The sequence below is a fragment of the Notolabrus celidotus genome, chromosome 6 (assembly GCF_009762535.1).
Source record: "Notolabrus celidotus isolate fNotCel1 chromosome 6, fNotCel1.pri, whole genome shotgun sequence".
NCBI classification, from domain to species: domain Eukaryota; kingdom Metazoa; phylum Chordata; class Actinopteri; order Labriformes; family Labridae; genus Notolabrus; species Notolabrus celidotus.
In genome coordinates, this window is record NC_048277.1 from 33654975 (window position 1) to 33682484 (window position 27510).

The window sequence follows — 27510 nt, forward strand, 5'->3', positions numbered from 1 at the left end:
CAAACCCTTGAATGAGAAGGTGTTTCCTAACGTTTGACTGGTAGTGTACAAGGAAGTGACACTCAGCATGCTGTCTTGATAGCTAGATTTAGCAGTTAGTATCAGAAAGCAAGAAGAGTAGGAAGATGGTCATTGCTAGAACAGAAAAAGGCAACATTTGGGTGCTTTATTTACCTTCTTGTAATAATGATAATCTTTATTTATAGAGCACTTTTCAAAATCTGCATTACAAAGTGCTTCACAATGCATCAGTAGGACAAGTGCAAAATCATGAACCTTTAAAGGGATCATCCAGTTAGTGCATGAACCATTACGAGTAAAAGAAACATACAAATAAATAAAAATAAACAGGACCCTGTGCACGACACTTCTGGTCAAATAAAGTCAGAAAAGGCAAGTTAGTTTTATGTAATGATTTAAACCAGCGAACAAGATTTTGGAAATGTGAACCGTCCTTCCAAATCTGGATTCGTACCAACAAGCTATACCCTGATCCATCTGTACATCAGGGTTTAGGTTTCTGTGAAGTCTAAAAGAAAGGCTTTGACCCACTTAAAGAAAATGTGTGTGCACATATGACAAAATCTAAAAATGAGCAGGACAAGATGTTTGTTTGTTCTTTCTTTGTTCGTAACAACTGTAGGAAGTACAGATGCTCCTGCAGCCTTAAGTTGAGTGCATATAAACAGGACAGCGTAAAGCCTGCATTGCTTCTTATCATGCATCAAGACACAGAGCCTTATAAGGGCAGAAAACACCAAAGTTTTATTGATAAATTGGAAGTTGGAACTTGTTCATCAAATATTAAGTGCGCTCAATATTGCTAAGTTTCTTAACCTCTGTCTGGCTTCTCAGTGTTTCTAACCCTTACATTGTCACCTCTCCGTGTCCCTGACACTCCTGCAGAGCTGTGTGTATGGTGAGAACCGGACATCCATCCAGTGCACCACGCCCTCTCTGGCCAAGCTCGGTCTGCAGCCACCTGTGGTCACCAAGGTGGCGTTTGTCCTTGACGGCTACTCCACGGAGCAGTGGGACCTGATTTATGTGGAGGACCCCCTTTTCCAGGACCCAAAGCTAACCTCTAAGGACAACAAGAGCATTGTGGAGCTCAAGGTGAGACTGCAGTTAACTTTTTAACCAATCACTGTACAATAATACTGACGGCATGCCTTCATCTCCTCCTATTGTGAGATGTGGAGCCAAAATGCTGCCTCAATGGGTGCTGGTATGATGCGCTGGTGGAAGCTGAGGCATCTACAAAAGCAGTCTGATAATGGTTTGTTTTAAGGAGTTGCATAAGAAAACACAGTACAACTTTCTCCAAGCTTTAAGCCGGACAGTACAGAAAACTTGCAGCCATGTTGATATGAGGAAGTGTTTCTTGGTCGTCTAAAGACTTGTCCTGCTGAAAAGAACTCCAGTATCTGAAAAAAGTGGTGCAGAAAGAAACTCAGGACTCCCATGGAGACTTTTATTGTCCAGTTTAAGGTTGTTAGGTATGAAAATCTGCTTTTATGTGCTGCAGCAAATTTTAAAAGCTTAAGAAGTGCTTCAAAGACGAGCAACTGTACAGCACCAGAAGTCAAGGTTCAAGAAGGGGGACAGCCCTGAAAGACTCTACTGCAACATAAAGAGGATCAGAGTTCATTTTTGTTCCTGTTTGGTTCATTGAATCAAGAAATCTACAAGTGTGTTTGACTTTTAAGGATATATAAACATTGCAATACATTAAATGTAGGTCAATTTTAGGTAAGAGATTTCCTGAATGAGATGAATCTACTCTTGAAAGGAGCTGAACTTCATTCTGCACTTTGCGTCTCGGTCCACACGTTCACACGTACATTTCCGCCCATGGTTCAGGTCAAGTTGGGAAGGAAACAATACAGAAAGAAAAACAGGAAGTGGAGTCTGTTTCCCATCGTTTACACTCCCCGTCCCTCCTCCATTGCTATACCTCTCTATGTATTCTCTTTGTCCACTCGCATTGTTCCTGCTGCCGAGGTCAAAGCTCTTGACATATTAATGCTGCCTTTCAAACAAGCCACCACATCCCCCAGAGCCTGTTTTAGGAACACAATGAAATACATATTTCTCCTTGTTTCTTTTTTTTTCTTTTCTACGGACTGCGGCTCGATGGTTGGAGGCAGCTGTTGAGATCCTGGCTCCTTTTTTTTTCTCTTTTCTCTCTTTTTTTCCCAGACGTGACCTTGGCCTCAGAGCTAAATCCACCACCAACCCAACCTTCATCCCCCCTTCATCCCAGACAGGCCCCCAGTTTGACCCAAGGGGGGGATGGTACCAGGCACTGCACTGCCTTATTTAACGCATCTGATAACCCTGCCCTGTGATGGCCTCTATCAAAAGGGCAATTGCTTTGCTAGTTTAGCAGCATCTGATAATTCAACCCCCCAAACATGGCTGCAAATAACAGACAGATAAAGGGATATTTAGCTGTGAGTGACAGCTCTGCAACATGAAGGAGCATGGATGTTGGTTTTGGCTCTTGGCCAGGCTCTTATCGCTGCTGATCTCCTCACAGGAGACCGAGAAGCGTTAAACATCCAATTATGATTGTAAAACTTTATTTGGAGTGCTGACTTTTTATTAACGTCTCAAAAGGTGTGTACAAGTCTCGCACGCCTACAGCGCAAGAAGATGCTCATGAGGATAACACGTATCCATTGATGTTGTTGTCTTTGTGTGTGTCTTAATTGTGAGTGGGTGAATAAGTGGTTTGTGTAGCTGTGTTTGTAGACAGCAGCGTGTGAGAGAGAAAGAGAGAGCGCAGGAACAGGTGCGAGCCTCCACTCTGTGTCAAATTGGAAAATCCCAAGCTGTCACGCAAGGAATGCGATCGCCCTCTTTATTGCCCTCTGCTGCACTCGAACAAGTGTGTTTATGAATAAGACGAGAAAACACTGGAGAAAAGAAGTGAAAGCAAAAAGGACAAATTAGACTGTGTTGTTCTTTTTCACAGCTTCCCGTCAAACAGAACTCACTCGCTGACTCTGTCACACGTTGGGGGTTTTTTCGCTGTGTGTGCTTCCAGTCAGCGCTCAGAGGGGGTGTTTGTTGTCATCCAACCAGAGGTCATGCCACTAGAGTGAGCTGCTCTGTCTTACTCACATCAGCAAACTCAGCTCATGCCCAGTCCTCTCAGCCAGTATGAGTAATTAATATACTCTGCCAACATGCGACTCATGCCCTCATAACCTGCTGCACCTCATTTACTTCACTTTTTACACTCTTTCACATCAAGACTTCTCAAAGGCTGCTGTGTTCAATGAGCCGTGGGTTTGTTTGTAGAAACGGGTTCATGCTGCAGAACTTGAAAAGTGTTTTGTCAGTCATTCAGCCGTGTCCCTTTACTGACCTATCAAAAGTTAAAAAGCTGCAAAGGTAAATATAAATGTTTGAGACTTAAATAAGGGGGTCGATCATTTTCATAAAGTACACATGTCAAACTCCAGAGAGGACCTTGAGCAACAAGTCATGTTTGACCTCACTCCTGCCATCCTCACCAGCTCTCAGCATCTCCCACTTTACATTTTATGCAGCTGACTACGTCCATATATCTAGTTTTTCTAATGTTCAACCTTTTATGCACGATATATATGCATGTATGCTCTACTATATTATTGTATTTTTAATTCAGACCTTGCTACCTTTATATAGTTTTACAGAATATTATTCATTTTCCCTTTTTTACATTTAGTTTTAGGGCCTCTATGCCTTCAGTGAGAGGACAGGACAGTATATATTCTTATTTATTTATTTAACCTTTATTCAACCAGATGAGACCCATTGAGATCAAGACCTCATTTACAAGGGCGACCTGGCCAAGAGGTCAGCAGCACACGTCAAAATAAATAGCACAACTCAATAGCATGGGGCATATGTACAGACAGTATGTAGAAACAATCAAAAATTTAAAAGTGCAACTTATTTGCAAATAAAGTGCAATTTTAGTGGAGGAAACTACATGTTGCATGCTGCAGAGAGCTGCAGGCTGCCTGCTTTGAGGACTATATCCTCTTTACATGAGGCATGTGATTCAACCACTGAGCCAAATTGATGCCTCAATATCTTACTTTTTTGTATTTAAATCTTCAGTGTGAAGTATTCAGAGACATTTAGCAGAGCAGACTTGGTATAAATGGAATCTAATATTCCTAGGTATTTTCAAATGAGGGTACAACCACTTGAATATAACAATAGTTCTGATTTTGATCACTTAGAATAAGCCTTTTATATCTACTTAAGGAGCGGGACCCCTTCCACAGAGGCTGCCATCTTGCATCTCAGTGTTCCTATAGATGTACACAACAGACAAACTAGAAAGAGTCAGAGGCATTTTTGGATGTAGTGGGAGTAAAGAGGACTCTGAGTTGATTCATATTTTGTCTTGAAATGTTTTTACTTTTGTTCTTTTGCTTTGTCACTGCAGTCAGAAATGCAGGAAGCACAAACTTTACAAAACATCTTGACCCCTAAGTGTTCAATGAGAGCCAAAATATCCTCAACTTCTCCTTCCCTTTGAAGACAATTTTTTATACTGTCATTTTTATTTATGTGCATCTAACAGGTTAAATGTGAGACTTGTGGGCAGATAAAGGAGTTTGGTGTTTCACAGAAGGGTTACATCTCTACATTTCTCTGAAAAGTACTGTGTTGGTTCACTTTTACCAGGATGCTGTTCTCTGTTTCTGTTCTCTGTTCTTTTAACGTTTTTATCAAAAACACTTTCCATCGACTTTCTGAACACACCTTTTTTCACTTTTAGAAACAGTTGCTTTTAATATCGTAGCCATCGACATCAAATCTTTTGTAACCGCTGATCTCAAATATCTCTGTTATTCTTTCCCCTTGCCTCTTAATCCACTTATCTTCCCTTTTGCTGTCATCAACCTTCATTTTTTCCCTCTTTCTCACCCTCTTTTTTCTCTCCCTCCACCTCAGGGTGATCGGATGGACAGGGAGGCGATGAAGTGTCAGGTTCTGACTGTTTCCAACCACAGCTGCGAGACTCTGACTCTGGTTGGAAACACTCTGGAGTGCACGGTTCCCAATGAGCTGCAGGCCACCACTGCCAAGGAGCTGCAGGTGGAGGTGAGGAGCACGTGCAGTGTGCAGACACATGCATCTTCATTAGGAGTGGAAAGATCTATCTGCCCTTTATGCTTTGAGAGGTCTTTGTGATCACTTTATAGATAGTTGCACATTATTTTCCTGTTTTCTTGACTTTGTCTTCAGGCTCTGCGTCTTAAGGGTTAGCTCTGTAACTTAGCCAATAAGTAATCAAACAACTGTACGCCCACATGTAGATATCAATGCGGTTTTCAGGTGCACACAAACACCAGCTCTTCAAGGCGTTTGTAACAGGAGGTTAAAAAAGACACTTCTCTTAATTAAGACACTCTTGTTAATTAAGTCACCCAGCTCACGAGAAATGCACACATGCACATGAAGCCATCTTCCCTACTCCACTTAATAGAGGTCTTGTTCCAGCTCCCCTGCATGTTGACAGCAGTGTGTGTTTGAAGTACTGTTAAGACAGCTGTGCTGTGTGTGTTTGAGTGCGTGTCAGTCAGGGTGTGTTAAGCTGTTTGCTGATGACATGATTACTTTAATGTAATGTCATCGAGTCAGCTCATTATCCTTTAAAGTAAGGAACACAGGGGTGTGTGAGGAGTTTGCTTTTCAAATAGTGGAGTATTTTACGGTAATAGCTGTGCATGATCGCGTTAGGTAACTCTAAACTTTTTATGTAAATGTCAGGATGAGGGAGTGTGGGACGCAAAGTTTAGAAAGTTAAGGGAGAAACTAAACCATAGCTGTCGTGCAGCTGACAGGAAACTCCTACTAAAGATGCCTTTTGAGAGAATGCAAAAGAAATAGAAAGCAAATTGCACAGGAGAGGTTTTGTGGTGCATATGCAAACAACAACGCAGAGAACACACAGAAAAAAGATCCTCTCACTAACTCAGGAGGAGAGCTAATGAGTCAGCACAGGGCCCTCGAGTCCAAGAGTTATATATAAGCTTCCCACACCTGCTCCAAATCAGGGGCAATCAGACACACACACCTGACTCTGCTCTGTGATGAGTCCTTCACCAGACTCAGTGAGAGCTCCTCATATGAAAGTTATACAGTCACTAGTTTATTGTCTCTTTAAAAACGTCTTTAACATATTACAACTAGGATAATAAAAGATGTAGTTACAAACATTTAGATAAGATAAGTCTCCAGCTGTGCAATCCAATAAATGAAAAACACAACCAAAAGTAAGGACAATATAAACCTTTGACATTATATAACATGAATAAAGTAAAAGAAACAACATTTACTACAAGTTATGCCAAAAAATGAGCACAAATACTTCAGGGATGTCTCAGAGAGAAGCATCTAGTGTCTGAACAGATTCTCAAACATTGACTGGATCAGATAAGAATCTGTGAAGACACTTTTACTGCACTAACGCAGAAGTTCTCTGCTGTTTGTGTGATCGTACTCACCGCAGACATTCCAGCAATAAAAGGTATCATATCAGATCACAGCACCTGCTACTGTGGAGGGAGGAGGAGGCTGAATTGGCTCAAAGTGACAACATAACACCCGGTGATGATGGATGGGCTGAGTATGTGCAAGACCTGGTTAGTTATAATCCTCATAGTATATTTCATTTAGTTGAACTTAGTTTCATAATGAAGAACATGAACCAAAAACACTTTTCTGCTTTGATGTTTGAACTTTTTGTATCCTGTGAAAGAGATAAACCAGAAAAGAGATGTTTAAGTGTTTGAGTTTCCTGAGGCAGTACCAGTGACAAGCTCTTCATCCTGCTCTGTGGGAAAAGCTCCACATTCCTCCAGCGTTCCACATCATTTACAGGAAACTTCAATAACTTTCCTGTTCTAATGCAGTCCCTTATAACAGAAAACATCAGCTCAGCTCAGGGAGACTTTATTACACCGTGTGTTGAGTGAGAGGGATCAGCATCCAGCTGTCTCATCATAGAGTATAAGTCAAACATCCAACTCAACTCATTGTTATTTATACAGCACCTTTCATACATTCAAGCATGCAGCCCAAAGTGCTTCACAAGAAAAAACAGACACATAAAACAATAGGTTAAATAATACAAGGCTAAAAGAAGATAGAGGAAAGGAAGTTGAAATACTTAAAATAGAATCAAATCATAACAATAAAATCAATAAAATAAAATCAGATAAATATAATAAAAATTAAATAAAACCATAACATTAAATCAATAAAATAACATCAGATAAATATTATAAAAATTAAATTAAATCATAAAATTAAATCAATAGAATAACATCAGATAAATAACATAAAAAAATAAATAAAATAATAACATTACATCAATAAAATAACATCAGATAAATATAATAAAAATTAAATAAAATCATTACATGAAATCAATTAAATAAAATCAGATAAATATTAGAAAATGAAATATCACAATTACAAAAACTTTAAAATAAAACCTGATGAATCAGAAAAGTAAAATAAAATCATTACAATAAATTCAACCAAATAAAATCAGATACATAGATCCAAGGAAAAAATAGAAAACAAAAATAAAATAAGAAAGAATAAGATAGAATAAAAAATTTTTTTTTAATTATGCTAAAATAGTGGCAATGATGTTAATAATGTTAATAATTAAGTCCAGGGCAAAAAAGAAATTACTCTAAGATAAACATACTAGACTGATTTCCATGCACTTCATGAACCTTTAAGAAAAGCGATTTCAAATCTCTGTTTAATCTTGTTTTTTTAATCCAAGCACTAAAATGCAACTCATAGTTCTGTGTTATTGGAACAAGCAGTCTCCCTGCAGGTCATCAGATGTTCGATAAGAGGAAACTTTATGATATTAAATAATATAACTGAGCTCTAGACACCCTCGTGTCATTCTTAGAAATAATATCCAGCTATCAGCTTCTAGTAACGCTGAGGCGTGCTCCAAACCAGACACGTTATCAGCCTCATCACTGCTCACTTGTGGAGTGGCCTTCAGAGTAGAAAGCCTTTATCACAGGGGGTGGTCACACAATATCCCAACACACGCACACACATTCATGCATCCGTTCGTCATGCACACATACACACACTTTCCCATCGGCAGTAGAAACTTCATTTCCACTAAACCTAATAATGGCAGAAGCAATATCACTGATGTAATCTGCCTCCAGTCTGTGGCAACAGACCGTCTGTGTGTGTCTGTGTTATTGCATACCATGTGTCTGAATGCCAGTTTCATGCCTCCTAAATGCTTGCGTGTGCGAGCACCGCATCGTCTAAGTGTCATGCATACTGTGGGAGTCGATGAGGAAAATGTCTACATGAAGTGCAGTTTAGAAGAGTTTTGTTACTTTTTTGAGTAACAGGAAGCAAATGAATTGTTTCTTTTTAATTTAGCATGGTATTTATATTTAATATTTTGTGTTAGACCCTTTACTCAGCCTACCATCAAATGAGAGGGTGGTTCTAAGGTTTCATTGCTCCTTTCAGTGGCGTCAGGCGGACTCCATCAGGCATCTGGGCAAGGTGACTCTGGCCCAGGAGCAGGACTACACAGGCCTCGTCGTGGGCTGCGTGTGTGTCAGCCTGCTGCTGATGATGCTGGCCTCGCTGCTCATGTGGAGGAGGAACAAACACATTGATGGTAAGAGCTGAGATGACAGACTGTGGTAGGGGTTTAGGCTCAAAGGGCTGTTTACTTCTGCGACACCCTGAACTGAAGGTTTAATCATTAACAGAGACAGTAACAGTCTTTTGTACTGTGTTACACATCTAGATTTAAGAGAAGAATTTTTAGCTTTAGTGAATTTTAGATATTCAACATTAAGAAGGCAACAGTGCAAGTCAGAAGCAGGCAGAAGATTGATAACATCTACCAAAAACTATGAAACATGCACAGAAAAAATCGGAATAGAAGATGAGGAAAGAGATTCTATGAAAGTCGACATGACAAGCATCACTTCATTCTTGATTTTTCAACTTGATGCTAGAGGTAATGTTGAAAATCCACATTTCCCTTATACATAACACTTCAATCAATCAATCAATCTTTATTTGTATAGCGCCAAATCACAACAAACGTTATCTCAAGACGCTTTTACAAACATATGAGGTCTAGACCACTCTATGTCAAATTATGAACAGAGACTTAACACCAAGACAGGGTAAGACTCAGTCTTGCCCCATCTCAATCCACCATGAGCAAGAGGGGGAAGGAGGTGAGATAGGATCCCAGTGTGTCAGGGCACCAGTTCCCCCAGCAGTCTAAGCCTATGGCAGCATAACTAAGAGCTGGTCCAAGCCAGATCCAGCTCTAACTATAAGCTTTATCAAAAAGGAAAGTTTGAAGCCTACTCTTAAAAGTAGAAAGGGTGTCTGCCTCCCAGACCCTGACTAGTAGATGATTCCAAAGGAGAGCTGCCTGATAACTGAAGGCTCTACCTCCCATACTACTTTTAGAGACTTTAAGTACGATCAGCAGGCCTGCATGTTGGGAGCGTAGTGTTCTAGAGGGGTAATAGGTGATAATAGGGTAATAGCTCTTTAAGATATGATGGTGCCTGATCATTAAGAGCTTTGTAGGTCAGAAGAAGGATTTTAAATTATATTCTAGATAACTTGACATGTTGGCTTTAATCATTATTCAATAACGACCGATCGAACAGTAGGGTCTTATTTTTTGGTATCAAACAGTAGTGTATCATCTGCAAACAGCTTGACTCTAAAGCTCCTGTGAGGAACTTTTTGTATGTGTTGATTTTGGCGCCCCCTGTGGACAAAATGGTACCTCTTACCTCTTTGCTAAACATCTCCTGTACATGAATAGGCAGTTTTTTTTTACTAAAACATCTCTCTTCTTAATTTTGACAATCAAACATATAACTCATTGAAAACTGTTGCTGTAGAAAATGTGACAAAAGCTACAGGAGCTTTAAGATCAACCTGGTGTTGTTAATTCATGTCATTATTTCTTCTTATGGCTAACCCTAAACTCTGTCAGGAATGAGAGTGAATCAAGATGAAACTAGTCCTTAATTATTATTATTAAGTAACTTTAAAAAGGTCAACAATCAGAGGAAATTTAAGAAATGATTAAAAACAAGGAACATTCGTAGAGAGGCTGTGATAAGCCGATCAAAGTTTCAAGTATACACATTTTATATAATGTACATTAAAGTGAATTCACCATAGCCCTGGTGTGTAGTGTGTTTGTGTGTATGTTCACATTTAGTTTTTCTACCCTGCGTGCATGTGTTTAAGCTTGGTTTGTTTTGCCTGGTGGGTTTACAAGAGGTTTTTGTAGGGGGCGCATTGGTGAACTGCTTTGCCTTTCTAAGTAATTCTCTCCCCTCTCCCCATCCCCCTTTATCCTTTATCCCCTTGTCTTCTCTCCATCCTTTGCTCTCTTGTCTTCCCCTCTCTTCTCGTTCCCTCTACATGCTTCTTAGATCTGTCTGAGGTGTGGTATGATGGCCGGGGTCACATCCAGCATCTGGACAGGCTGGCTAACGCGAGGAGCGTCAGCCCCACAAACGAAATGGTCTCCCACGAGTCAGTCGACTATAGAACCAACCTGCTGGAGGGTACGTGAGCCGCCCTTCCCACCCCCAACACCCCACCTGTCATCGCCCGTCGCACATCACACCTCCCTCCCTCCCGTCTGCCTGCTTCCCTCCCTTTGGGGCTAAATGCTATGCTAGCAGCGCATGCCTTACATATTCTAAACTAACACCTAGCTTGTAGGAAGAATTATATTGACTTCATTGAAACAACTGTGATTTCAGCAATAAGGTGGTCAAAATGTTCAATACTTTAAGACATTTTGATACCACATGCTTTAAAACGATACAATCACTGTGATTATTTCACATCCAATGGTATTGAAAAGCACCGGAATCATTAAAACACAGATCTACAGACATGTTTTCAACCCAAGAGAGAGAGAGAGAGAGAGCAGTGGTGGTCCATCGACATACAGATAAAGTAAAGAGAGAGAGTCCTGGTGAGGAAGATAAAGCGGGGAAAAAGACAGCTGCTGAAGTTGTACTTCGCCCTGCCTGCTGTGTGTCACCCTGCTCCGCCCTCCATCACAGCCTCTGTAATGCAAACTGTTATTTCTTACAGTTTGGCAAATTCTCGACATGAAGATACAATTGTTATCTGTACGTCTATTGCAGACGGACTGAAAGGAGAGAAAAGACACAGTGATGCCCCCAGTACCTATATGTTGTCTTTAAGTCCTGACAAGTGGACTGTTGGCTGTGAGGTTGAAAAACCAAGGTAGCAGAATTACCCAGGTTTCGGCGCGGGTTACATTTTTGTTGCCATGGTATAAAAATAGATGATATCTATAATTATATCAACCTAATTATGAAAGCTGTGGCCCCCAAAATCCAAACTGAGCTGGAAAATGGAAAATAACCACGTGCAATATTGGAATTTATTCCATAACATATTTTATTATTATATTAATCTGCTAAAATGTGCGCTCTGGCTTAGGTTAATTTAACTTATTTCCTGTCTTTAAAAGTACTTCTGCACCTTTCTTTGTACAGATAGTATTTTTATTTTTATTTAGACATTTTTAGATTTGTTTTGAGGTTTCTATATTTATTGTTCTTACTGTCTTGTTGTTAAATACCAGTGTTCCAAGCACCATGTTAAATTCCTTGTGTGTGCAAGCTCACATGGCAATAAGGCAATCTTGAATCTTGAAAGACATATTTAAAGCACCTACTGCTCATAGATCTTATGAAGCATGGACATAGTCTCAGTGATGGTCCTTATTGGTTTCTTTAGAGGCGTAATGAAGACCAACAGTGGAGGTGGCCATATTGGAAATGCTGAGTCCAACTAACGTCTGGCTAATCTAGAAACAGACAAAGAGGTGGAGTTGAGTCAGGCTAGGTATGATGGATATTAGTCTGTTTTCTTGGCACAAGTAAGTCATCCAATTGGCCAATCTTCTAAAACTTTGATGTAATCCCACCCGTGGTTTTGCTTTCTTGAATCCTGAGGGCATGAGGGGGGCTCCACGTATCATGATCCTGAGTATGATGGGCGAAGCAATTTTCCTGCTTCTAAAGTGACTTAAACTGTGAAGAGGTAGACTTACTAATGAACTAATGTGTGTCCTCAGGGAGAGCAGGGGAGCAGGCTCTGTGGAGACTTATAAATGGTTCATAATTGTGCTCACTTCTTACTCTGTCTGTGGGTCGTCACCGTTCTCTATTGAGGCTGTGTCTTCATAAAGTATAGACTCTTTTGCGTGAACTTATTTTTCTTCCACTAACAGCATGAGAGGAGTAATCAGAAGCTTTGTTTTCTCAGCTACGCTTCATTACAGTATCGAGTTGCTCTTTCCCTTTGTTGGTCATGTAACACACCTTGACCTCTGGAGATGCCTCTGATATAGTCGCTGACCTTTGACCTCCTCCATCTCCTCTGCTTCTTCAGATCAGGGCACGGACAGGCCCGAGACGTGCCGAACAGCTGCTCCCATCTACGGAGGAAACGGGGAGCTGCTGTCTCCTCGGCTGGGAGGAGGGATAGGTATTGGGATGGAGGGCGAGCTGGTGTCACCCCTCCTGATGGCCCCGGTCCACATTGACCCGTCCTGCCTCCACCCAGACCTGCTGACTGAGGTGCAGCATGTGGTGATCGCAAGGGAGCATCTGCTGCTCCATCTCAACCAGGTCATCGGCAGAGGTCAGTAACAGAAACACTCTCTGAACTCTTAAAATAGACGATGCAATAAAGTCAGACTCACTGCGAGACAGACGACATAAAACTGTGGAAAAATCAGCTCATGCATTGGGGGGGCGTAACAATCCATCTATCTGGATGGATCCATTGATTGGTTCAACAATCATCCAATCAATCTACATCATCATTTTAAGATACGCTTTAAGGGGAAATGTAACGGGTTGAGTTTAATGGACACATAAAACTGTCTGAAATCGATTGTAGGCTCCTAAATTGAATCAAACTGGTATCTTTACAGACTTTGTGATTTTGCAAATATAACATCTGTGTCCAAAAAATCGCTTTCATACAGTATTGTGATGAAACTGGTGATTGCACTCCAACCATGCACTGGTTTTATATCTAAATGCTCTGTAACACATACCAAACCGATTGAACAGACACCCCGTGGGCCAAAACAGACTCCTTAATAATCCCAGTCTGGCTCTTTGATCATTTAGCACATAAATACTTCATCACTAAAGATTTTACTGATCAGGCTGTTAAAGAGCGAATTCAGGTGAGTTCATCTGAATACAAGTTGTTAAAAGCAACCTCTTACTTCACTTGTAAGATTTAAAGGTGCTTTTTTGTTAAATTGAACCGTTGTGTGTAGTAAACTCCTTTAGTTACTGCAAAAGCCAGACATACACCCTGATGCTGCAGCTTGTTCAGCCCATAGACTGTATAAAATAATACTGAATACCTCCTCCATTTTTCATTACCTGCACAAATGTGTGCTAACAAGGAGCTTAGGAGGGATGCATGCTAGTTGTAGGCTGTCTTAATAAACACAAAGGTCGGTTTTACTCCCCACGTCTGCAGATTTGAAGATCTAGTGGATGATTTTTATTTATCATGGATAAGTGCTAGCGCTAGTTAGCATAGCTACATAGCTACATGTCGTAGCTGTAGCTGTGTACCAAGACGCACGTCGACATACTGACAAATAAAACAACAAGTAACACAGAACCTGTGACCAATCCTTCAGAAAAGGTCCCGCTGCCTTTCTGGCAGAGGTCGGTTTTACTCCCCACGTCTGCAGATTTGAAGATCTAGTGGATGATTTTTATTTGTCATGGATAAGTGTTAGCACTAGTTAGCATAGCCACATAGCTACATGTTCATAGCTGTAGCTGTGTACCAAGACACACGTGGACATACTGATAAATAAAACAACAAGAAACACTAAATCTGTGACCAATCCTTCAGAAAGGTCCCGCTGCCTTTCTGGTAGAGGTCGGTTTTACTCCACACGTCTGCAGATTTGAAGATCTAGTGGATGATTTTCATTTATCATGGATAAGTGCTAGCGCTAGTTAGCATAGCCACATAGCTACATGTTCGTAGCTGTGTACCAAGACACACGTCGACATACTGATAGATAAAACAACAAGAAACACTAAATCTGTGACCAATCCTTCAGAAAGGTCCTGCGGCAGGCACCTCTCCGTCAGGATCAGATTCTGGATCAGATTCAGAGGGTTGAAGTAACGCGATCTCTGAGCAGCCGTGTATATTCAGCCAACATGTAAACATTAGATCAACGTGCTGGACAGCCGAGGAGACATCCACTTCCTGAGGGGGCGTGGTCAGAGAGAAAACAGAGTGTTCTGAGGAGGACTGAAGAAGAGGGTTTTTCAGGCAGACCAAAATCTGATTTCAAAGTGTCTTTTTGAGCATAAACTTTAAAGACATGTTTTGGGGACCTCTTAGACCAATATATATTGATGAAAAAAGCGTGATATGTCACCTTTAAGAACTTACTCGAACACATTTTTTGTTTCGATTTGATATCACGTGGAACAAACATCATGTGGTCTCATATTTCATTCAGCTATCAGGGAGGTGTTTTAAGTTTAAAGCATTTTTGGATGTGAATCAGCTGACTGAAGGTGTTGCTCCCAGCAGAGACGCTCAGCTGGGGTCTGCGGCTGAGTGACAGGTCTCCACGAGCGCTTTTTTTCTCCGCCGCCGTACTGATTATGACCCGGTTGCGCTCCCAGCTGACACCTGACCACGTTCACATGCTTATTTTTCTCAATAAGAACGAGTAGACAGAAAACTGGACTCTGTGAGTCTTAAATATGTTTCTGTTTAGTTCCCTTGTTGAAGTCTGAGCCTTCACTTTTATGACTGTATGTCCACAGAGATTTTGAGCTTTTGGCATTGTTTTTGACATAGACCACGTTTAAGTTTTTTTGTAATAATTAATCGATAATTGATAGTATACATTTCCAAAGATCGATCACGGAAAATACTTGAATTTACATCTCTTATTCTCACTGAAACATGGTTCTCATTAGCCAACCTCTTACAAAAGCATGTCTCTAAATTCTGACCTTAAAGCTCCAGTGAGGAACTTTCAGTCTGTGTTGATTCTGGCACCCCCTGTGGGCAAAGATGAACATCCTACAGCTTTGCTCATCTTGTCCTGTACATACAAAGGTGGATTTTATCTGACAGCAAAACATCATCCAGCTTTCCTTTAACAGTCAACAGTGACACATTAAAATATTTTTGTATTGAAACTGTGGGAAAACTACGACACCTACCCCCTTGCAGGAGCTTCAGGCATTAAAATTACAGTACAGAAATTGTCGTTCTTGTTGCTGATGGATTTGTTTGCTAGTGTAAGCCATAAAGAGGCATCAGCGTCAATTTTGATCTGTTTCACAACCAGTTAAAAAAATCTTCACTGGAGCTTTAAGTGCTACAAAAGAGGCATAATAGAAACATTATTTTCTTACAAATATTTATGATGCAGTTTAAGCTGATTTGGAGTGATACCATCATGCAGCAATCCAGGAATAAATTGGGGATCTATACAAAAGCGGAAGTCACCCAGAAAGGGTTTAGCTGCCTGCTTTATCAAAGCACAGATTTGACCTACAGACACAAGATCATCTCATATTGTGTTGTCTAAGTGGGCGGGTCAGACCTACAGATCCGATTCAACATAAAGAGGAGAAAGACCCCAAACCCTTCTGCCCCCCCCGGCTGAATTATCCCCCGAAGAAAGGAGTCTGGATTTGGAGGAAGGATTTTTTTTAAGTGGCGTAGGATGATTTGTTCACAGCTAGTATTCCCAGGGCCCATTGTTAGGAGCCGTAATCCAACACCATTAGACATCTGCAGGGACGTGATAGGAGAACACCACGCTCATTTAATTCCTGCACCCCTCAACGTCTGGGGCCAGCCCCCCTGTCTTAAGAGATATAATTCAATAAAATGCACAATAAGTCAAGAGGGTTTGTCGTAGGCTATTAGCTTGTGGGGTATTGATGGATACAGCTACGTACTGGGTTACTTGAGGGGGCAGATTTAGTGTGAGAGTGAGGGTAATTTAAGATAAACTGAATGAAGCGTGAAAGGTGGAAAAACAGTCCAAACACACACAAGAGTTGGTTGTTTTCCATGAGGAGAAGTGTATACATACGAGTGCACTAAAAGAAATCACCTTCATCATCATCCTCAAAATAAAAAAGAGATTTTTATCTGATTACTGTAGCTGCTGTGTTCATGGAGCCAGCTGGCAAAACGCACGATCTTAATCATAGTGCCGAGAAGAAGGCCCTAAACAAGCCAAGACAAAAATGAAAGATGCTCGCCTCATGAAATCCAAAAATAGCCTGCAACATCTTCCTGAACGCGGAGATTGTAATTCAGATTGTGCAGTCGTTACCATCTAAGGGCAAGATTCAGAAACTGTCGTTCGCTCGCTTTGATGTAATCACATTCAGGTTTATTCTCCAAGTATGTCCATTCATTCCAGGAACTCACGTGTGACTGTGAGGAGCTCTCAGTGTGCACAAGCTACCAAATTGAATGAACGTGCTCCATTTGTATTTGTCATGATGAAATTCAGATGGTGCTGCAGCAGCAGCGACACAAATGACAAATGCTGTGTATTCGACTCGGGCCTCAGGGACTCTGGAATGGCATGATGTTAAAAATTCAACAAACATTTTAATGTTTCCCAGCAGGTTTGGGAATAAATCAGTGATTGTTTACAGGAAGTTTAGAGGAAGAAGGACGGAGCCTCCTGGAATGAAAAGTAGACATTCAGCCTGCATTCTTATTAATAACCAGCAGGGGGCAACTTCAGTGGTTGCAAAAAGGATTCTGATTGTTTGGAAATTAATGTAGATTTTAACTCAACTAAGTTAAAATATTCCTGGAGGTTTTCTGGCTGTCACAAGATACTTGTATCGGCTGAAACTATCTTTTAAAAAAATGAAATATTGATATTGTGATTTTAAAAATACGCAAACGTTAAAACTGTTAAACTAATTGGTTCAGAAGTGGTTCTTTCAAGCTTCAACTCAGGTCTGCAGCTCATACAGAATGCTGCTGCTCGAGTCCTAACAAGGACCAAAAAAGTAGACCACACCACTCCAGTTCTTAGATCCCTACACTGGCTTCCTGTCTGTCAGAGAATAGACTTTAAACTCCTGCTGATGGTTTATAAAGCACTGAATGGTTTAGGCCCAAAATACATTGCTGATCTGCTCCTGCTTTATGAACCACCTCGACCTCTGAGGCCATCAGGTACTGGTCTGCTTTCAGTCCCTAGAGTCTGAATGAAACATGGTGAAGCAGCGTTTAGTCATTATGCACCACATATCTGGAACACACTCCCTGAAAGCTGTAGGTCTGCTCCAACTCTCACCTCTTTTAAATCAAAGATTAAGACTTTTTTATTTGCCACTGCCTTCCTATCTTAGCTCATTTTAACCCACTTTAAATTAAAATTTTAATGTAATTTTTAATATATTTCTAATTTTCCTTTCCTTTTCTGTTTTATTATATTTGTCATTTTAATTGTGTTCTTTCATGCTTGTCTGAATGTCTCCAATACTTTTAATGTTTTAATGTAAAGCACATTGAGTTGCCCTCGTGTATGAAATGCGCTATACAAATAAAGCTGCCTTGCCTTGCCTTAAAACATGAAGCCCACCTGAAAGTGTTAAAAACTGCAGTTCATGGAGCGTCCACTAGAGGCTGGCTGCAGAAACACCGGAAACCACATACACACTCATTCAAAAGAGCAATAATAAACATGTTTACAACCTCAAAAAACTGTTTAGGTCTAAATAGCTCATTCCTCTATCAGCACACACTGTACAGGGGTGAATTTTTTTGTAACTCTGTATTTTTGAAGATATTAAACTTCTGAGTTTTGCCCAAATAAGGACATGACTCACTTGATTGAAAGCCCGCCTCTTTACCTCACACCACCTCGGACGAAATTAGGTTGTGTTCAGCATTTCCAATATGGCACCCAGCTTCAAAACAGCACTTCAGGAACAGATGGGTGACGTCACAGATACTACATCCATTTTTTTATACAGACTAGGGTTCTTTACGCTGGCTCCACCTCCATCTTCTCGCCTACATATGGTCTTGTTGTCTCCATAACACAAAGATGACATCAGCCAGGTTGTGTAACCTCAAGACTTGGAAACAGCTGTTTATAAATCAATGGATGGCATCATGTTGGCTATGACAACTCCTGTGAATGAAATCATTGGTTTATGGGATGCTTTGTAGATATGGTGGCAAATTCCCTACCCACTAAAGTACAGAGAAACTCTTAAATAATGGTAACCTGTTCCTTAGCACTCACATGGCTTCATAAGGTGATGGGAGGCCAGTCGTGTTCTTTTTGCTCCAATGGTGAATCATGCTCGGTCAGCCCTGCATGGAGGGTTGTAGGAGCAAGAACCTCCCTGCCAGGTGAAAATGAGTTCAGGCAGGTAGTCAGCCAACAACCGCATTACCTTTGCAACACATGTAGGCTGGAAAATCAAATAAAACACTTCTCTGGTTCACATTCAGGCGAGCACTATTTGACTTCCATTGTTCACCCACGTCACATCCCGGCTTCACATCCATGAGAACAGAAAGTGGTGCCCTTCATATGTCACTGTCTGCAATCTTTCTCTAATTAAAGGCTTTTTATGTGTGGGCAGGAGGTATTCAGTGGGTCTTTACAGGTTTAAACAAGGAGCACTATAAGTCACTGGTGCTAAATAATTCTGACTAATACGTCTTGTTGTAACCTGCAGGTCACTTCGGCTGCGTTTTTCATGGAACTCTGCTGGAACCAGACGGGCAGAAGCAACACTGTGCAGTCAAATCACTGAACCGTAAGTACAAAACATTAACACGTACACAATCAGATAAACTCTTAGGGTTGCATTTTCCCTTTTAGTGATGCTCCAACAAGTACTACAACATTTTTGTGGACTCAGTTTCTCAAGACTCTCTGGAGAGTTCTTCTTGCTTTGGTTGTCAGAGGTCAAGATGATTGTTATCTCTTTAAATACAAACACTTTTGGTCATAACCAGAGGCAGCCTCCAGAGCTGGAAGATGTTGCCCCAGCAGAAGTTTAAAAACCTGCTACTCCCTGAATGTCCACTAGAGGCAGCAAAGGAAACCCTTTTAGATCCCAGTATAAACTCTCCATTTAAAACATGTTGCAACAGATCTCAAAACTGGGTTACTTAAAAAACACCAAGGTTTAGAGTGATTTTGGTAATGCTGCTCTTATAATGTGAGATAACTTTCAAATGACAGCTAAACTCCCCTCTCTGATATCTTGTTGTTTTGAAAGAGTCTGAGCTACTTCTTAAATAAACTCAACTCAACTCAACTTTATTTATATAGCACATTTCACACTTCACACATATGCCACGGGGGTGGCAGTAGCTCAGTCCATAGGGACTTGGCTTGGGAACCGAAGGGTTGCCGGTTCGGTCCCAGTATGGACGAAGTTTGGCAAGTGGACTGGTGGCTGGAGAGGTGCTGGTTCACCTGCCTGGGCACTGCCGAGGTGCCCTTGAGCAAGGCACCGAACCCCCAACTGCTCGGGGTGCGCTGGTTGACGGCAGTATCCTCACTCTAACATCTCTCCCTAAGCATGTTCACTGCATGTGTGTGCATTGTATGTATATACCAAAAAAAAAACTGTATGTGTAGCATGTCCAATATAGCACGAGTGAAAAAATTGAATTCCCCCCCTGGGGATCAATAAAGTACCTTTCTTCTCTTCTCATATAAACATGTAGCCCAGAGTGCTTCACAGAATGACAGACAGTCAGAAAACAACAGCAATGGTAAAATTATAAAAGGCGTGATTATAAAAAAAATACTTAAAAATAAAAGAAAATCAACACAGTAAAATTAATGAAATAAGTAAGAGTGGAAAGAAAAGTTTAAAATAAGGTAGAATTAACAAGATCAGATGAACACAAGAAAACAACTAGATAAATAAATAATACATTTGTATGAATAAGATAAATAAATACATGTTAAAACAATGGTTTAAATAATAATGATTAAAATAATAAAAATAATAATGCTGTCCAGGGCTAAAATAAACTACTCCAAATTAAAATCTAGATTAAAAAGGTTAGTCTTAAGTTTACTTAAAGTAGTAGTTAAATAAAGTACTTGCAGTTGTTTTAAAAAAATGAAAGCATTTAGAACAGTTTGGGTTTGGAAGTATTAATATGATCTTAATGTATCTGTGACTATTTTTAACTGCGTTTATGTTTTGTTCATTGTATTTATTGTGTTGCTGCAGGGCACCCCTGAAAAAGAGACCTCAGTCTCAGTGGGTCCTCCCTGCTAAAATAAAGGACGCATATAATTGACATAATTGGGGGCATGCACATAGACTGTAAAAAATATGGACGTAGTATCCGTGACGTCACCCATCTGTTTCTGAACGCTGTTTTGAAGCCAATCGGGAGCGGCAGCCATATTGCTTCTGTCGAGCCAGTGTGACGTAAAGAGGCGGGCTTTGAGCCTCCTAGCCAACAGCTGCAGTGTTCCCACAGGCAGCTGTGCCTCTCATTGGAAGACTAGTAATCTCAATATCTTCGAAATTGCCGAATTAGAAAAAAATTCACCCCCCTCACAGTGAGAGGACATCGAGAAATGAGCTATTCAGACTACACTCATCTTTTGTACCAGGCTGTAAACATGTTTATTAATGCTGCAAAGATCGTCTTTTCCCCATTCATGTGTATGTGACTTCCGGTACTTCCGGAGCCAGCCTCAAGCGGATCCTCGATGAACTGCAGCTTCTAACACTTCCGCATTGACTTATATTTTTAGACCGGAGGTTGCCGCTTGGGCATGCATGATTAGACTGACAGGTGGGGGTGTTGTAGCCAGCAAGACAATGGCTTCAACTCCACATCCATGTGATTTTGTTTTAGCTTGGCAGGAAGTTTGAAAGAGTCTGTTTTTTTAAAACATGATGACTGTCATCTTTGTGCTCCTGAGATCTGATTTCATGTGACCTTTAGTGTCTCAGGTTCTTTTTTCAAATGTAGTGGGCTCCATTGTTTAGTTTTTTTTGGGGGGGGGTTATCTTTTGGGGGCTTTTACACCTTTATTGATAGAGGAGAGGACAGTGGATAGTATAGGAAACCAGGAGAGAGTGGGGAAGGAGGTCACAGGCTGGAATCGAGCTTGGGCCGTCCGCTTATGGGCGTGTAACTTAACCATTAGGCTAAGCTTGCGCCCAGAGCTCCATTGTTTGGACCCAAAATTAAAGGCAGCACTTCCTTTCCATTGTTGCCCTTCAGAACACTCACCAATCTCACTCTCCTCTCATCCAAATCTTTCACATCCGACTGTCATGATTACCTTTTTCATCGGTTTATACCGCATATCATTGTATTATATCATAAAGCCGCAATTGCATTAAAGACCTCATCCCATCAGAGCGCTATGAATCCTCTGTGGCTGACTTGATGGTGATGAATGAGCGTCTGATGGCGAGGACGACGTTAGGGTTCGCTCTAATCGTGTAACCTGTCAGACGCTGCAGGGAGATTGATGCTGGAGTAATATGGAGGAGAGCTCGACGCAGACACAAGGAGCTGCCAATGCACTCGACCTGCCGGGGTTCGGTCCTCTGGGATTTGGATTATATTAAATGTAGTGATTTCTCAGGGCGCCGGGTCATTGTTTCTACATTCTTTGTTATGCTTTAAAAATATTGAATCAGGGATGTTTTACCCCAAGATTACTATAATAAAGACAAGGAGTTGAAAGTAAGAGACTGACATGTGATTTATGTCTGATAAAGAAAGAATCCTGCACATAGCTATAACATAATTTATCCTCTTTGTTTCACATTGAGTCTCTTAAACAAATGTCATCTCAGCTTCTCGGTCTCACCTCAGCTGAAGGCAGATCAGATGGTTTCTCTGAACCTAAAGGGCTCCCATCCCTAAACAGATTACAGTAGAGTCAGCAGGGCTAAAGTGCAGGACACCAGAAGCAGGATGCAATTGGCAAATGGGGGTTTGTTGTGGGTCAGACCTGAGTGAGGATCTTCTTAGAGGGTTTCTTCATTTCTTTCTTTTACTCCCACGGGTAAAAACTGAACGACCTTCCCACTGATATCTTCTTTTGAAATACCTCTCCTCTTTTCTTCATCCTAAAACATTTCTTTATCTCCACAATGATAATGGGTTTTCCTTTTTTCCTGTAAAGGCATCACAGATCTGGAGGAGGTGTCCCAGTTCCTAAAGGAGGGGATCATCATGAAGGACTTCAGCCACCCAAACGTCCTCTCTCTGCTGGGAATCTGTCTGCCTCCAGAGGGCTCCCCGCTGGTGGTCCTGCCCTACATGAAGCACGGAGACCTGCGCAACTTCATCCGTGACGAGGGACACGTACGTAGTCTTGATACTTTATTTTTACAGGGTCTTTCTGTCTTTCTTTTCAAGGACTCCTGCTCAGAGATGGTATTAGGCCGGGCTTACACTGTGCAGATTGAGGCTGATGCTGACCCACTTTTTGAGTTGCACAACAGATGTTTGAAGTCAGGATGAATTTCAGTCAGATAGTGTGTCGTTTGTTGTGCAGTGTCCAGGGGGTCAAGAGCGCTGATCAAGACCCGATCAGATGCTCGGATGAATTCTTGGCATGTCAGAAACTTTGGTCGGCTGAATGCATCCTCTCACAAAGTGAAAGCAGAGCCATGAGCCGATTCCCCAACTTCAGGGCTTTTTTCTTCTGATTGCACGACAGATATACAACAATCAGCCACAACATATAACCACCTATGAAGTCTATTGCAATCCAATACGACAGCTCTAACATGAATTACACTTTTAAGAAGCTTCTACATTTTCAGTTTTTGTCGACATGTCAGAACAGTGACGATCGTACTTCATATTTATTATAGAAGTCATATTCTCTGACTCCAACCTCCGTGTGTGGGAGTTTCAGAAGGGAACTTTATTGACAACAAAAGCTCCATTCTGAATGCAACCCAGTCAGACCGTACCGTGTGAGCACATTAATGAGCTTGAGTCGTGCATGGCAAATTATTCAGTGCGTGCCCGCTCTTGCTCTAACCCTGGATCTCCTCCTCTTCTCCTGCTACAGAATCCAACAGTGAAGGACCTGATGGGCTTTGGGCTGCAGGTGGCCAGAGGGATGGAGTACCTGGCCAGCAAGAAGTTTGTCCACAGAGACCTTGCTGCAAGAAACTGCATGTGAGTTTTCACTTAGTTTGAATCAGTTTTATGATGTCCTGCTTGTTATCCTATGTTACATGTGCAAAAGTGTGCATGCAGATATGTGTAGAGGTCTGTGAGTGCTGTGCAAAGTAATGACAATTAGAGTTAGACAAGGGTGCACAAAATGAAGGGAGGACAATCACAAAGAACAGAAGGTAGAAGAGCAGATAACCAATGAATATGATGATATCAGCAAAAGTGAAAGAGTAGTTTCTTCTTTCTGTGACAGGCTGGATGAGAGCTACACAGTGAAGGTTGCAGACTTCGGCCTGGCTCGGGACGTGTATGATAAAGAATATTACAGCGTCCACAACAAGAGCGGCGTCAAGCTGCCCGTCAAGTGGATGGCTCTGGAGAGTCTGCAGACGCACAAGTTCACCACAAAGTCTGACGTGGTGAGGATCCAGAAACACAAACATCATAACGTGTTGTAAGATGATGCAAAATGGGTGTTATAATGTTTTTTCAAATATTCCTCCAACAGTGGTCGTTCGGTGTGTTGCTGTGGGAACTGATGACCCGCGGAGCTCCGCCCTATTCTGATGTGAACTCCTTCGACATCACCGTGTTCCTCCTGCAGGGGAGGAGGCTGCTGCAGCCTGAGTTCTGCCCTGACTCCCTGTAAGTCCACACACACACACTTGCACAAACTACTATGTTTACACTCTCCACCTGTCATTTACCTCCTCTAGCAAACAGCCACAGTTAAGTGTGATTGATATGCTGCAGAGCTATACTGAAACAAACCTTGGATAGTAAGGAGGAGTAGAAGTGAGAAAAGCTGAGAGGTGTAGGCGGTGGAAGTTGTAAATACAAATCTGTCAGCTTTGGAGCATTCATCATCTTCTTCAGTTAGAGTTTGAACACACTTACAGCTCCTTCGACACTTCAGATAAGTGCTGCGTCTCTAGACAGTTTGGGGTCAAACAGAAGTCACTTTTTGCTTTACGAGCAAGTTTGAACTAAAAACCTAACGCGGCGTCAGCATCTCGTTTTGTCTATTTCTGTTGCTGAACTCTTGCTGCTCAAATTGTTGTCAGCACAGTTCAAGTTTAGACAGTTATCTTTGAAATTAGAATTAATATTGAATTAAAAAACATTAAATCCAGTTTTTGCTAACTAGGCAAAACTACAATCTCAATTAACATATCTTCAGTTTGCTAACCAAACCAAAGCCATAGTTAGCTGATATCTGAGCATTCACTAACCCCTCACTCCTCCAAGTTTCACTTTCTCTTCCAATTTTGGTCCCTTTTGGTGAAATGCGACCTCTTGTCACGTAATAGCTAGCCCTCTCTGCATGTAGCGTTAGTAGCATTTAAAAATAAAGGTAGGCTTTTACTGAAATAGCAGCCAGTGCTAACATTTAGCAGCACTTGTAATCAGACATTCATGTTTAAAGAACTGCTGCAAGAAAACTTAGTTTTCTGGTAAAGGGGGGGATTGACAAAAAAGACTGAAATCAGCAAGCAAGTTTCACTGATTCTTGTCTCCTCTCTAAAGACTTATCACCGAGGCCTCACCGACTTTAATCGTGTGCAGAGTGTGCAAAGTGTGCAGAGTGTGCAGAGTGTGCAGAGCGTGCAGTGTGAAGAGTGTGAAGAGTGTGCAGAGTGTGCAGAGTGTGCAGAGTGTGCAAAGTGTGCAAAGTGTGCAGAGTGTGCAGAGTGTGCAGAGTGTGCAGAGTGTGCAGAGTGTGCAGAGTGTGCAGAGTGTGCAGAGTGTACAGAGTGTGCAGAGTGTGCTGTGTGTGCGAAGGGCTTGCAAAGTGCATGCAGAGCAGTGCAGTTTCTGCGCCTATAGATAATAACAATAAAAAGGTAATCTCCAGCATCAGTTTGTGTCTTACAGCAAAATGCTTATGTATTTAAGTGAAGTCAACTTTAATTATATAGCACATTTAAAAAACAACCTCAGTTGGCCAAAGTGCTGTACAAGCTTAAAAAACACAATCAATAAAAAGAAATAGCAATTAAAAAAGAACCAATATTAAAAACACAGAAGATAACACAAGAAAAGGCCACAATAAATAAAAACAAAAATAAAATATAAGATGTCTCGCTCAGTAGGTATTAAAAGTCAGTGCAAAGAGGTGCATTTTAAGTAGGGATTTAAAATTCTCAAGTGTCTGAGCATGCCTTAAATCAGGAGGCAGGCTGTTTCACAGTGTGGGTGCAGCCACCGCAAAGGCTCGGTCACCTCGAGTTTTTAGCCTTGTTAAGAAAATTAACAAAAGTCAAAAGGACATTAACATCAGTGATCAAACTAAATGTGGTTACTCACAAATGAACTTATTTTATTATTGTTTTTTATTGAACACTGCTTCAGGACAAGAACATTTGTCTCCATTTAGAAGAGGACTGACAGTCATGATCTTCATGTCACTGAGTTCGCAGTGAACTATAAGTTAGTCCCACAGTTAGGTCTGCAGACTCACAGAAAGTGCGCGGTAGTGTTTCTGCAGGACTCCATTCTGCAGGGTGTTTCTTAAAAACATTGTGTAGACATAAAAAGTTGTTGTAGTACAACTTAAAAAAAAAGAAAGCATGGTAGTGTGAATGTATAGAAGAGGAATTCCCATATCCAGTTAATGCACAGAAGCAAAACTTTTAATTGTTTCTGTAGAAGTGTCTCATCAAATCCCTGGGAAGGAACTCAAGCCCTGACACTGACTCACTTTACACTGCTCTATCTGGATCAATTATACTCTGACCCACCGGTGCTGTGAAACTGACGCCAACTGTGATCTCATACTGTGCAGATAACACGCTGAAGTGTTCCCTTCCTGTCTGTAGTGTGTGTGTGTGTTTGTGTGTGTGTGTGTGTGCTGCGTAAATTAGAGGTGAGTAGGAGTGTTCAGGTGAGGGAGGCAGAGGCCCAAAAGTTCCCAAGCTGTAAATTAAACCGAGCCGTCAGGAGATGATGCACGTCTGCAAACATTCCTCCAATTCTTCACTCCTGACTGTTAGGCTGGATGTTTCGGTGATAGCAGACCCTGGCAGATAGCTGGCGTTTGTTGTGATGGAGCCATTTTTCTTCATTTTTAACGATGATAGGGTGCCAAGACGGAGAGAGAAAAATGATCATTCAAATATCAGATAAGTCAAACTCTGACAGGCTGCAGACCTTTGTTGCAAAATGATAAAAATGATTGATTGCTGGTGTAAAAGTCAAACCTATCTCTGAGGCGTGTTGGAATAATGAGCCATTGTGAGACCCTCTCATTTTTTATGCATGACAGCAGGGAGAGAAAAATAAACGGAAATAAATATTGATATCTGTGGAAGCATCTCTGACTGATGTCATTCTGATTGAGTTGGAAACATAAAGTTGTTTCCAGGTTAAATGCTTGCCTGATGGATGATTTATTGTTTGTGGAGAGGGGAGGCAGAGTTTCACGCTGCTGCAGGACTCATGCAGAGTCAGAGAACAGCAACAGAGGAGAGGAATGAAAACAAGAGGCGCTGCAAAACACAACAGAGAGACTTAACAGGAGGAAACAAAATGCATTATTGATATTTAGGTGAAACAAAACTTCTCTATGTACCATTAATCATCATTTGTGTGATCATGTTATCAGGGAACTTTTTAAGGGCCACATTTAAAGCTAGGGTTGGTAGTCATGGAAAACTAGCATGAATTTGAATGTAGCATTTCCGAAGGACCCCCCTCCCCTTGGAGCTCCTCCAAACAGACGCCCCCCGCTCACATGCACGAGCGCCGCTGATTCGCGACCATATGATGGTGACTGATTCAAAACCGGACCTCAGCACATCGTTTGTGAAAACATTCTCATAGTGAAAGTTAAAATCACAAACAAACATGAAATGTACGCTTTGCAGGAGGCGGGCAGAACGTCAGGACGGGATTTGATTGGTTTCATCATTTGACTCCTGATGGCAGGGATTTGTTGGTGTTTTCCCAGGTTTACTCCAGCTGTAGTTAGCAGATTTTTTTGCTCTTTTTTAAGAACACATTATGTATCGATTGCCATCAGGACATAAAGATCATTTTAACCAGTATAACAAAAAGTGTATTTAAATCTGACTACCAACCCCAGCTTTTTTCTTTTTTTTTTTAAGTTATATTTTTGGGCTTTTTGCCTTTATTACATAGGACAGCTGAAGAGAGACAGGAAATATGGGGAGTAGAGAGTGGGGG

At 41.2% G+C, this 27510-nt stretch overlaps 1 protein-coding gene across 1 annotated transcript in view; it reads left to right on the top strand.

Annotated features, from left to right (window-relative positions):
• met (MET proto-oncogene, receptor tyrosine kinase) overlaps nucleotides 1–27510 on the top strand; it is a 101356-nt gene that overhangs the window by 69563 nt on the left and 4283 nt on the right. The window contains exons 11-20 of the mRNA XM_034686630.1: nucleotides 907–1116; nucleotides 4963–5112; nucleotides 8542–8695; nucleotides 10500–10634; nucleotides 12508–12759; nucleotides 18867–18947; nucleotides 22316–22497; nucleotides 23216–23325; nucleotides 23579–23744; nucleotides 23834–23970. Of these exons, the coding sequence (XP_034542521.1) occupies nucleotides 907–1116; nucleotides 4963–5112; nucleotides 8542–8695; nucleotides 10500–10634; nucleotides 12508–12759; nucleotides 18867–18947; nucleotides 22316–22497; nucleotides 23216–23325; nucleotides 23579–23744; nucleotides 23834–23970 (1577 nt within the window). The remainder of the gene's footprint in view (nucleotides 1–906; nucleotides 1117–4962; nucleotides 5113–8541; nucleotides 8696–10499; nucleotides 10635–12507; nucleotides 12760–18866; nucleotides 18948–22315; nucleotides 22498–23215; nucleotides 23326–23578; nucleotides 23745–23833; nucleotides 23971–27510) is intronic.